The sequence below is a fragment of the Galeopterus variegatus genome, unplaced genomic scaffold (genome assembly GCF_000696425.1).
Source record: "Galeopterus variegatus unplaced genomic scaffold, G_variegatus-3.0.2 Scaffold1438, whole genome shotgun sequence".
Classification (NCBI taxonomy): domain Eukaryota; kingdom Metazoa; phylum Chordata; class Mammalia; order Dermoptera; family Cynocephalidae; genus Galeopterus; species Galeopterus variegatus.
This window is the reverse complement of record NW_007727549.1, coordinates 190,070-203,185: the sequence shown is the minus strand read 5'-3', so window position 1 is coordinate 203,185 and position 13,116 is coordinate 190,070. Positions and strand designations below refer to the sequence as shown.

General features: G+C 47.0%; 1 protein-coding gene across 1 annotated transcript; it reads right to left on the bottom strand.

The window, feature by feature from the left end:
- Window positions 1-2,461: 2,461 nt before the first annotated feature.
- Window positions 2,462-11,407, bottom strand: PSMD2 (proteasome (prosome, macropain) 26S subunit, non-ATPase, 2). The gene is made up of 21 exons (XM_008577008.1): window positions 11,144-11,407; window positions 10,643-10,699; window positions 10,118-10,282; window positions 8,913-9,034; window positions 8,521-8,745; window positions 8,070-8,228; window positions 7,773-7,917; window positions 7,546-7,606; window positions 7,145-7,291; window positions 6,868-6,974; window positions 6,549-6,676; window positions 6,237-6,324; window positions 5,254-5,416; window positions 5,027-5,128; window positions 4,685-4,830; window positions 4,339-4,422; window positions 3,989-4,157; window positions 3,804-3,898; window positions 3,502-3,628; window positions 2,949-3,067; window positions 2,462-2,804 (listed from the first exon to the last, which is right to left on the bottom strand). Exons 1-21 carry the CDS (start codon window positions 11,276-11,278, stop codon window positions 2,622-2,624), a joined length of 2,727 nt encoding a protein of 908 aa, XP_008575230.1. The 5' UTR covers window positions 11,279-11,407; the 3' UTR covers window positions 2,462-2,621.
- Between the last annotated feature and the right edge of the window lie 1,709 nt (window positions 11,408-13,116).

The window sequence follows — 13,116 nt, the reverse complement described above, 5'->3', positions numbered from 1 at the left end:
GGAGAGGAAACAAATAAAAAATAACAATAAAAAATAATACAAATGAGGGGCCGGCCCGGTGGCGCACGGCTACAGTGCGCTGCTTGGGAGCGTGGCGGTGCTCCCGCTGAGGGTTCGGATCCCACATACAGACCGGTTCCCGCTCACTGGCTGAGCGAGGGGCGGGAGCAGCACCGAGGGTTGCGATCCCGTTGCCGGTCGCGGTCCGGTACGGGCGCGACACTGAGGGTTGCGGTCCGTTGCTGGACACAAAAAAAGGAAAAAAAAACATTACAAATGAAAACCAATACAGTATAACAATTATTTACATAACATTTACATTGTATTAGGACGTAATCTGGAAATCATTTAAAGTATACAGGAGGAAGAGCCTGGGTTACATGCAAATACTATGCCATTTTATATAAGGGACTTGAGCATCTACATTTAGGTATCCCCAGGGGGTACTGGAACCAATTCCCTGTGGATACTGAGAAACAACTATACATTTGGAGGAGGAACGATAGAGTGAAAATGCAGATTTAGAGTGTTTTCTGTGATACTCTTGAGTTCTGTGACTGTTGTCATGTAGGGCTCCCTTCTCTGCCCTTTTTTTCCCTAAGCAAACTAATAAAAACCAATTACAGCCTACCTGTTAGTGATTCCTCAACCCGTTCCTGACTCAGAAACTACTGTCTCGGGAAAAAAAATTTTTTTTCTTAAAGAAAGAAAAAGAAACTACTCTCTTGAACTCCATTTGGAACAACATACTACCTAAAAGCCATCTTCACCTGATTACCCCACAGACATCTCAAATTACATATGCCCAGATAAGAATTTGTCATCTTTCCCTACTCAACAGAGTTCCCCACCTTGCTCCCAAATATGTTGTTGCTTGTGTATTCTTTTTCAATGAATAGTGTCCAACCTGAAAATCTAGGATTCATCCTACATTCCTCCCCCAACCACATACTACATCTAATCAGACACAAGGTCCTATTGATCTTTATCTTCAGAAAAATCTTTCTTCTACTTTTCCCCATCTCCCCACTTCCACTGCCCTAGTTCAGGCATTCATTTCCTTTGCCTGGTCTCCCAGCCTCCAGGGTAAGCATTAACTGATCACTGTCACTTTCCTGCACTCATTCGATAGTCCCCATTGAGAGATACTGGCAAATTCTTAGCACAACAAAGGTCTTCCAAACCTGGTCTTGAGCCTCAATGTCTAGCTGTATCTCCTACCACACTTTTCCCAGGTGCCTATACACTTAGCCAAACCAAATTACCCAGTTTCTAAAAACAAATAGCTTTTCCTCCTTTCTGCCTTTGCTACTCCCTTAGCTATATCCTACCCTGTTTTCCTCCGGACAAACTCATTTTCCTCTAAGTCTAAGCTTCTTCAAAGAAGTCTCCTCTGACTTACCAACACTTAGGCCATATTTCAGTGATCCCAGGGTACACACTCCAGCACTGTATTGATCTAAATATATCACAATTGTTTTCATGTGATTTCCTTTTCCATTACATTAAGTGTTTTGAGGATAGTCTTTTTTTTTTTAATTTCCTATCTTTCCTATCTTTGCATCCCTACAAATTAGAATAATGTCCAATGAAGAATAAGATTCCCCCCCCCAAAAAAAAAAACAGAATAAGGTTCCATGGACATTTGTTCCTGAATGAGTGACTGAATGTGAAAGCCACTAAGAAAATGTCTTACTCTAAAGTCCAGGTCCTAAGTACCAGTGTAGATACACTCATACCAGCCCCACCAGGAAAGAGCACTGCAGATCAAGAGTGATTACATTCCAGGAAGGAGGTAACTCATCTTTCCCATCGTTACACTGTCAGGCTTTTTTGTGTGTGTGGTAGGGGAGGGTGGGGGGAAGTTGGCCCATATGGGAATCCAAACCCTTGATTTTGGTGTTATAACACTGCACTTTAATCAACTGAGCTAACCAGTCATCCCTGAGCTTTCTTAAATCCAGTTTCTACAAGGATAGCCTAGAAGTAGATGTTAATATGATCAAATCTCTTAAACAGCAGCCTCCCAAGAGGGTCAGAGGGTCCCAGGAGGTAAAGATGTCCAGCAGCACAAAAGTCAAGTTAGCAAAGAGTGGAGCTGCCCACTCTTGGGCATCCTTAGCCCAAGGTTAGATGATGGGCTTGAAGGTGATGTATTGGGGGTTGGGGGACAAACAGGACCCACAAGCCCCGTGGAAAGTGATTTGTAAGTATGTGTAAAAATTTGTGTATGTGCCTCTCCTAGAAGGAAGATCCATTATCAGCTTCTCAAGGGTCCTAAGAAAACAAAAACAGAAGATAATTAAGTAGGAGGGAAAGAAGGGAAAGGGGTTCCTTCCATTCAGAGCAGCCTCCCTGCTAGCTGAGGATCACGGCTGCTACAGACAATGCCCTCTCACATCCACTCCCCACCTCGGTCTAGCTTCCAGCCATGATACCCTAGAAAAAAGACACAGAGAGACCTTGGGGATAAAGGTCTTTATTCAACAAAGTTATCTCACTCAGTAACAAAAGAACAGGAGGTAACAATTCCCTCTAAGGTCTGGAGCAGTGTCCACCCCTGGCAGCAGGGAACATGGCCTGCTGATACATCGGCTGCAGCTCAGGGCCCCTGTGGCCACTTAGAGGTCATAGTTGGGGTTCTTCCGAAGGATAACAAAACCTTCCAGAATGGGAGTAACAGGAAGAAACTCCTCAGTGGCTAATTCTGCCCGTTCCCCATGGGCCAGCAACACTGGGGTTGTATGTGTCTGGAACCCTGTGATGGTCTTAGGCTTGCCAGCCTGGCCCACCACATCCACTGCCTGTAGGGTGAGAAAATGGAACTGAAGGGACTCCAGATGGGAGAGTAGCAACAACCCACTGCCCATATACCAGTTTCAGAGAAGCAAGTATATGTGCAAGTTCTAGAATATAGCCTGAGCCCTCCCCTCTACTCAACCCCTCACCTGGCCCACTCGAACAGACACAGGCAACGGCCGCAGCTCCTCATCAAACGTAACCAGCATTCGGGGCTGCATGGCAGCCACCAGCCCATACAACACATAGTGCGATTTGCCTAGAATGACTGAGAGAAGCACATGGGGCAAACAGTTAGAGACAGTAGAGGGCAGGCATGACCTGAACCTTGGGAGCCCACCCCAGCCCTGAATCTGTAAACCCTCGGTCATACAGCTGAACCCACACTTCTCCCCTCATATACCCTCCTACTAACCAGACATGCCACCACCTCATTTTGCCCTCAGCCCTCAGACTTGGAAATCGCTTTTCCCCAGTCACTTAGGAGCAGACACTGGGCTCATCATGCTCAAATCTCCTTGGACCAGATCAAAAGTGCAGAAAATTAAAGTCTCATGAGGCCTGTCACAGCCTCAAAGAACCTCAGGAACCTAGAGTGGTACAGGGCTACCTTCGATCTTGATCCTAAATTACCAAGGTGGCCCTGGTGGGGTGGAGATGGGCACTAAGTGCCACAATATAAGATTTCTGACAGGAACTCACTGTTGCGGACATCCAGGAAAGAGACAAGCACAGTGAGCAGCCCAGCCACGGCCACTTGACTCATAAGCTGCCGGTCACTGTGGTAGGGACAGAGTGTAAGTGTGCCCTTCCCTAAATGTGTCAGGCCCTGAAAAAGATAGAGGGAAGTGGAGGTGGGGAGTCATATCTGAGGAGACATCAGCCAAACAGAAATCCCACGACTTGCTCACATCTTCCCTCTCAGGTCAAGACTCCATGTCCCCCTTCCATCACCACAGATGCTTCCCTTGGCACACTCCAATGAGAAGAATTGTATTCTTTACCTGTGCCAAGCGCACCATGAAGAGGTTGTTGGGGTCCTTGGCATGATATTGAGCTAACTGTCGAAGCATTGCAGCCAGACGTGCATTATTGGTACCTGGAAATGTTAAGAATTACAGAACCTTGGAAAAAAGGGTCTCAAATCGTCCCCCAATCTGCTTCTGATCTTTTCTTGCCTGATACTCACCACTGCCTACCATGCCCATAGCAAAGATGGAGTTATAGGAAACTTCTGGATCAGCATCATGAGAGAATTTGCTTAGGGTATCCAGGATGTTGAGTCGTGGATTTGAAACAGAGATTAGGGCCAGTGCTAAAGGTACGGCCCTCCGGAGTGTAGGCTCTCCATATCTCAGCTGGTGATTAACAATGGTTATAAGGGAAAGCAGCAAAAACAAGGTCAGGAACTGACTGATGGGTAAAAGAGGCCCTTAACTTTCATAGAAAAGGCACAGCAAAAAGACCACTTCACCAAGATAACCCATCAGAAAAGTCTCCTCTGGGGAACCCAAGCCATCTTCTCCATGCTGTACTCACCAAGTGGCCAAAGGTTCGTAGTGCCATCTCCGCACCAATCTCCTCCCCCATAGCAATAAGGGCAATCCCCAGAACAGCCACTCCCTGCAATTGAAGAGGCAGCAGAACCCACTAAGCTCAAGAACAAAAAGCAGTCACCCTTGACTCAAGTCCCATCTAAGAAGAAAAAGCCATCCTATGGGGAACAACCTTACCCCTCATGTACAAAACCTGGTCTCATGCTATTTCAATACACTGCAATACCTACAGGGGCTCTAAAACAAAAACAAATATAGCTCCCCTGTCCCCCTACATGCTTATCTTTTCTCAGAGCCTCATTCTGAGACTGCCCAGCTGCCCACATAACCTGATGTGCTCCCATGTCAGCAGGGGCTTCCTTCTTGTCCTTGTCCTTCTTTTCCTTCTTGTCTTTGTCTTCTTCCTTTTCCTTGGAGTCAAAGTGTTCACTACAAATGTGGAGCAGCTGCTGCACTTTCAGTACATTTCCGGAGCCTGCAACAGGGTGGTATAGGTGAGAAAGGGTAGAAATGAGAAGGCACCAAGGAAAAGCTTACTTTGGAAAAGGAGAAGCCTAAAGGATGTAAAGCAGAACAGAATTAACGAGAAAGGAGAAACAAGCTGAAAAAAAGGACTAGGACCAAGAGAGAAGTGAGGAATCTCTGGGGAAGCATAAGACAAAGACACAGACCTGCATAAGCACACACATCCACCAGTGTGTTGGCAAAACTGCGGAATGGTTCTGACACAACCTCCAGCGCAGCCAGGATCGCCTCAATGGCCTCACCCTTCCCTATAGGACAAATTCAAGGGGTCAAATGATACTTGCTTCCATCTAGCACAGTCTGACACATAAACCCTCCCTGTTGAATCCAGTTACCATCAGCCCTTTGCCCAGTTAGAGATCCATCCCCTCACCAAGGTGGTTGAGGCCCAGTCCAAGAGGAAGCCAACGGGCGTAAGTATCCTTGAGCTCAGTCTCTGACTTCTCCATGATGGTCTGAAGGATGGTGGAAGTGACATCTCCATTGCAGGAACCCACTGCTATCATTCCACAAGCTAGAGCTGTCACACCTGCTACCTAGAAACAGGAAAATCAGTATTAAACATAGAGAGTTATTAAAATACTTGTATACCTTTCTTGATTCAAGGTAACTAATTCCTATAGGCCACTGTAAGACATCCTCCCTAACCACACTAGGTAATAATCCCTTTCTGATGGTAGGTCAAAATAACAATAGCAGCAACCATTTACTGAGTACTTACTATATGCCAGCCACCATGCTGACTGCTTTGCATACTACTAACATTTAATCCTAATGTTTAATCCTGTTTATGAAACAGGTCTTGCTGTTACTCTCCCTTTTTTTGATGAGAGAAATGAGGCCTAAAGAGATTGAGTTACTTGTTCACGATCACATTCCTTGTAAGTAGAGGTGGCAGGTTTGAACTCAGGCCTTTCTAACGCTAAACCATTGTATTTTAGCCACAATACTATATTTATCCATCACTAAAATGATTCTGCACAACTAAGGAAATTTAAAGTTGGCCAATAACTAAAACACTGAGTGAAAATCATCAGTCCCAAGCTGCATTAAGTTACTGCTCACTCTAGTCTAGGTGGTTCCTCAGAGATCCCAAGGTCTGGAGCTCAATACCAAAATATCAATTCTTTAGCCTTACCACCTCCCAAGGCTTGGAATCCCAGTTCTAAGAGATTTCACTGAGGTGATACCTCCCCCCCAGCACACACGTGTGCTCTCTCTCTCTCTCTCACACACACTCTCTCACACAAACACACACGCACATACACACACACACACACACATTCTTTTTATTATTTATTGTGCGGTAATAGGACTCAGAGTACCTTCTCTAAATGACCATCAACCTGTACTTACCTCCATGCTGGACTTGGAATCTCCCATCACAGGCAGCAGCAGTGTTAGAACATCTTCGCGATTTGAGCCAGCATAGGCCAAGCCTAGCCTGCAAAAGCCATGGAAAGGCAGACCCCAACACATACCCAAGGACAGGACAAGAAAGAAGCAAAAAGAGGATTGGTCATTCATTCATTATTTCAACAAACATCCACCAAGAGCCAAATACTCAACAGGCATGGTGATAGACCTTGGCAATATAAAGATGAGAAGTTCCTGTTCTCCAGAGCTTACAGGCTGAGCACTACCAGAAAGAGAAGCAAGAAGCCTTACCCAAAGATGGAACCAAGTCTCATAGTGTTGCTATTGTGGAGAACATAGTCCGAGAGCAGTGCCAGAGCAGGGTCACACTCATTCCGGACCCCAGAGTTCACGATGCCACAGGCAAGGAGAGCTCCTGACTAAAAAAGTAGATTCTTCACTCAGGTTACTCTACCTCCCTCATAACAAAGGATCCCACATGGGCCTCACTGTAGCACCCACTTTAATTGGAGTTAAAAACTGGGTAGACCTCATCAGTGAAAAGGAAGCACTGCTGGACACTGGAACATGGCAGGGGAAGTCCCTACAAACGGGTTGTGGACAGACCAACCTTGATGTAGTCCTCAGAGGAGTACAAGTACTTGTCAATCTGGGTGAGGCCACCATCCACATCCCACAGCAGAATCATGCCAAGGGATGCAGCTGCACTCAACATTCCTACACCAAGGAAGAATCAATCAGTCTTAAAATGGCCCTTCCCTGAGGAAGCTGTTACAAAGGGCTCTCCAAGGAACTACACCATGGATTCTTTGTCAGGTAATATATGACTCTAGGAGGACAAAGAATGACCAATGCAACACAAAAATAAAGTAGGAACAAACTTATACCATGGTCCTTGTTCTTATAAAGCCATTTGTTGCCATCATCAGTCAGCAGCTTGTCCTGGCCAAAGGCTGCGTTCACAAAGCCATTCACGAAAGAGGAGGCCAGGTTCATGCGGGCAGAGTCCACCTGAGAGCCACTGCCCCCAAACCCTGCACAGGAGGGAGAGGAAAAAAAGGTTGATTTAGAGTAGGATAAGAAAGGAACACAGCATGGTGGCCAGTCTGTGGTTCTCAGCTGACCCCTTAGGATCCTCTGCCTATACCTCAAAGCAGTTAACTGAAGAAAAGGTTCGTGGAAATTCTGAGCTCTATAGAGTAAGCATGTTGGCCAAGCCATCACTCCCAATACAAAGGGCATAACTAACAATCTTCCGATCCCCCCACACACAGACAGGGCTACTCACTGTTGTTCTCTAAGTGGGTTTTGTAGATGTCATCGGGCACCTTGGGCTCCATGATGTCCAGCTGAAGAGAAGTCAGAGGGTCACAACTGCTCCCCCAGTATTCCCCCAGCTGTCCCTTCTGCTATCCCACTGAATGGCTATTATCATCAGAGGTACAGTAAGGGAGGTGAAATGGAAGATAGAATTACAACACAAAAGCCTTGATGGAAAAGGGCAAGGAGTCTCACCTCCCGAGCTAAGGCCAAGAAGTTGCTGTTGAGCTGCACATTGGACATGATCTCTGTCAGGTCCTCGTACTCCTCTACATCTTCACTCAGCTCCAGGAACACCCCATGCCGGCCCAACATGAATGCCATCTGCTTCTGTACTACCCTGTGGGAGAGAGCCACCATATCTGCTCATCCCCATCCACTATGGCACAGGAAAGCCCCTCAAACTAACCAGAAACTACAACTCCCAACTCTTCATGCAAATGCTCCATGCATAAGCTTATCTCTTCCTTTGCCAGCTTCTTCCCTACATACACATCCTTGCAGGAGGTGAAGATGTCTTCTACCAGCTCCATGTCATTGAGCATCAATGCCAACCTCAGAGCCTCAGGAAAGCGGCTAAACTTTCGGAACACACCCAAGGCACAACGCAGTAGGGCAGAGTTCTCAGGCTCGGGTACGTAATTCACACAACTACAAAGGTAAAAAAGAATTCAGAGAGTCCCAGACATTCACTTACCCCTTTTCATTCACTTACCCAAAATGAATACTGAATGTCTACTATACACCAGGCACTATGCTAGATGCTGGGACTACTAGGGAGCCACAAAGTCTCTGTCCTCAAGAAAGTCACAAACATCAACAAATTAACCCCAGCCTGATGCTACCCTTGAAACAGATGCTCTGGGAGAACAGAGGAGGCATAACTGAGAGAGAAATGCTGCGGAAAGCAGGCCTGCCACCCACCGCTACCATGATCACTCACCTGGTGAGATAGAGGCAGACCTTTGCATACGCATTCTCATCAATGTCCTTCTCCAGCATATCCACCTGCTCAATTTCCATAAGCAAGTCACAGGCCTCATGCTCTGCATTGTGGGCCATGTTGTAGGGGACGATCTCCTTTACCAGGGTAAGCAGTGGCTCCCGCTGTACCTTCTCCGTATCATCCAGCTCCTGCCACTCCTTAGCCACTTCTCCTGCTAGATGCCTGTGGATAGGCCCAGACCATTAAGGGATTACAGCTTCAGGAGAAGCACCTCCCTGTGGGCCAAGGAATTCAGTGTCTAGAAAATTCAACACACTGGTGCTACAAGGCAGACAGTACTCAGAATTACGCATCACAGTCCCTTTCAGATTCCCAAGAAAAGATCTTACCTGACATACTCATGACCCCATGAAGCCAATTCCTCCTGGGAGCCCACTAGCCGATACTTGAGGCACTCACGATCCCCACTCATGGTCATGGCCAAAACAGAGATGATGTCAGCAGCAAAACGCTATAAAGAAACCAGTCCTTTGAAGCCAAACCCAACAGTCCAGGGTAAGGCGCGTGTGACACTGTGGAATCAAGATCACTGTTACTGTCCCCCAAATTAACTATTAATTATATACCAGTCTCTACTAGCAATTTACACATGCTATCTAAACTAAGCCTCACAATAACTCTAAGGGTGGTGTTGCTATCTCCATTTTAAACCAACATAGCTGAAGAGTGATATACATGGGAGAAAGCGAAGAAAGATGGAGGCTCTGAATTTTAATTGCAATAATAAACTATTAAAAGATTTTAAGCAGAAAAGACCCATAATCTGGAAAGATCATTTTTCATGCTGCTGCATGAAAGACAGACTATGTACGAGGTCCAGGACAAAAGCAAGAATATACCAGTTAGGAGGTATACCAGTTAGGAGGCTGCTGCACCAAGTGAGAACTAAAAATTTCCTGGATTAGGGTTGTACCAACAGGCAGAGAAGTGACAACTTGGGGTATATTTTAGGAATTAAAGAAATGAATGTATTGGTTAGAGCTCAGTGTTATAACACCAGTGTCAAGAGTTCAGATCCCCACAACAGCCAGCTGCCAAAAAGGAAAAGAATAAAAAGAAATGAATGTACACGGGATAGAAAGAAAGAGAGTTAAGGTTAAACACAAGTTAAAAACAGATCATGCTATGAAATCCTAAGGTCCAACACAAATGACAGAAACAGTCTTCTCAGAGGTTGACCCTCCTTTCAGCTCTTTTGAGGGTATTTTGACTTGTGATGAACTCTGTTCAACTAGATCAGGTCTTAGAACTATCAGGCTTCCAGTCACTCACGATGAGCCCCATGGTCTAGGTGAAAAGGAATTCCTGGGCCGGCCCGTGGCTCACTCGGTAGAGTGCGGTGCTGATAACACCAAGGCCACGGGTTCGGATCCCATATAGGGATGGCCGGTTCGCTCACTGGCTGAGCGTGGTGCTGACAACACCAAGCCAAGGGTTGAGATCCCCTTACCGGTCATCTTTAAAAAAAAAAAAAAGAAAAAAAAGAAAAGGAATTCCTAAACTAGGACTCCACCAGCTTCTGAAGTAGTTTTACCTTATTCTCCCCAGGGGCCATGTTCTCATAGATTTCCTTCAGTTTGCCATAATGTGGACGCAGAAATTTGAGAGGCTTGGGCACTGAAGTCATGGAAGTTGTAGAAGAACGAATCTGCCTCCTCAGTTCCTCCAGGGCTGGCCGGTAAAGGGATGTGTCCTTCTCCTAATCAGAAGTTAGAGCTCAAACAAAAAGGAATCACATCCCTCCAAGTTGTAAGACAGAGACATTTAATTAACAACTCCCCCAGGGAAATAACTGTATCTTATTCATCTGTGATTCCCCAACTCCCAGCACACTGCCTGACATAAAAACAAATAACCCCAGTTAAGAGTTAAGAACTCTGCTTCTTCCACAAGAGAAAGCTGCAAAATCTTCCAAATATCCCTTGTAACTCTTCTCCCTCACAACATTATCATAACACTGACCCTAACATACAGACCACCTCACATAAAAATTGTTGCTTCAAAATGCAATCAAGTAACATCCCAATACGCACCCGCTCACGTTAACATCACGACTCACCCCCAGTCGTTCCACGAGCATCTCCAGTTCATCTTGAAGCTGTTTGTCCTCCTCAGACTAGAGAGTTGGGAGAAGAAGCTCAACAAGAGAAGGAATCCCAAACACATCCTCCTCCCATTCACCCTGCGGCAGATGGAGAGTGAGCCTGCCTCCTAAGCACCAGGTGAACAAGGGAAGACAATGCGAATGGGAAGCCCTGGTACAGAGGCAGCCTGGCTTCTCAGCCAGTCTCTGCTTGAATGCCATTCTAGGAAATGGGGTGACAGTGATCCGCCCAAGCCCTCCCCACGAGGCGGTGGCGAGGGTTGGTGGGGACTGCGAGGGTGACAGCACGGAACGGAGAATGAGGAGCAGAGGGGCAGGGTGCCGGGAGCCCCCAGGGCCGCCCCGTCCGTCCCCTCCCGGGCGCGATGGGGCCGCTGGGAGTCGGGCCCACGGCCTACGGAGCCGCAGTGACTCAGCCCGCGGCCTCCTCGGCCGGCTCCCGGGGCCGCGCCTCACCAGCTCCTGTTCTTTGTCCTTGTCCCCGGCATCCCGCCGCTCCTTGCCGCTCGGCTTCTCGTCCGCGCCGCCGGGGGCCGTCGCTGGGGGCTGCTGGGGCTGCAGCGGCACCTTGTCCCGGCCACCCTCCTCCATCGCCGCCGCCGCTGCCAGCCAGCTGCGCGCGCATCCGCTCACACCGCCCCTTTTCCCAGACGGCCAGGCGCGCGGCGTCCGCGGCGCCCTCCTCCTCCAGGTCCCGCCTGCGACCGGAAGCTCCGGGCCAGGCCGCCCTCCGGCCCCGCCCACGGAGGCCGGACCGAAACTACAATCTCCAGCCTCCCGCGCGCCACGGGCGCCGCCCGGACTCGGAGCTCCTCGGAGTTTCCTGAAGCCCGCTGTGCAGTGTGGGGCTGGTCGCGCTCGCTGCTGTAAATGAATGAGCTGCGAGCCGACCTACCGACTTTTCCTTGCCCAGAGGTTTTCTCATAACAGTGTGAATAGAACCCCCAGTGACACTCCAATTGGCTACACGATGCGACAAACGGACAGGATTCTAGAAATTCCGGAAGCTTGATTGCCGTCCGTATAATCTATGTCTCACCCCACACCACTGTGGAATATTAACCGCATAATATTTCTCCCAGTTACGTCAAAAGGGGGAGGCGGGGCTAACTCGGTTAAAAAAATTTTTTCTCCCCAGTTGAAGAAGAATGCTCTGATATTACCGTGAGGATGTTGCTACCATCTTAAATCCTTCTGGGAGCCAGGTGGAGTAGATGTCAACAAATAAAGTTCTGTGCCCCGCTGCCGAGTTCTGGAGCTAAAAGCAGAACAAGACCAGGTCTTTGCCCGCAGTCTCTTTTCATCTTCCTCTCCCTGTTGTGACTTAGAAGGGCTATGACTGACATGCTTGTGTGTCAGGACTGCTTTTAAGTGATCACATCATTCTCACAACATTTTGAAATTAGTAGGGTTGTGTCCATTTTACGGAGGAAATCATACAAAGTAATAGGATCAGGATCTGAAACAGTCTTTCAGTCTTCCAAGTCCTAGATCGTTTCAGGCAGATCCCAAAGTTTCTTCTTCAACTTGTGCTGCGTGTGTGTGTGTCTACAGGGTGAGAAAAGAGGAAGTAACTCTTTCCCCTTCACCTGGTGGGAATACTCATCATCTGGCCTGGAGTCTTACTTTATGGGTTCATACGCATTAAAGGATGTAGAAAATGCTAGTTAGCACTGAACGAATGTTGGCTAAATGTACAGATATAGATATAAAGTTCTGAAGCCTGTTTTTAAAATCTGTTGCTCTTTTCCATTCAGTGCTTGGATTCTGGGGATGAACTTCCATTTCCATTGCCAGTGATTCCCCCGACCCTGATCTGCAGACAGAAATTGAACAGTCTGGAGCTGTTCTGCCCATCTTATCCCCACTTTCAGGATGTCCATACATTTCATTTTCCTGTAGAGGGATTTCTCCTAAATCTCTCCTCTTTCCATAACTTCCTTCTGTTAGATCTTGATTTGTGCTATATACCAGTCATATTCCAACCAGTACCTTAGAGGAGATGAGATGATGGTGTGGCATAAATAACAGCCTGTTAACCAGCTACTGACTCCAGATGAAGAGTATATGCATAGTTGTACTATGTTTCAACTTTTTTGTTAGATTTGAAATGTTTCAAAATAAAAAGTTGGGGCGAGAGAACATAAGCTTTAGAGACAAATAGATCTTGGTGTTTAAAACCAAATTCTGCCATTCACCAGCTATGAGACTTGGGGAAGCTCCCTAACCTCTCTCAGGCTGGTTTCTGCCTCTGTAAAATGTGAGTAATAAAGTAATAAAGTATTTCTCTTGTAAGTAGTTGTGAGTATGAAATGACACAATGTGTACAAAGTGCCTAGCTAGGTGCATGGTAACTAGAAAGGAGGCAGTCGTCATTTTACTTTCTAACTACCTCAAATCTTCAGTGCTCAGTTAAATGTTTTTGTCCC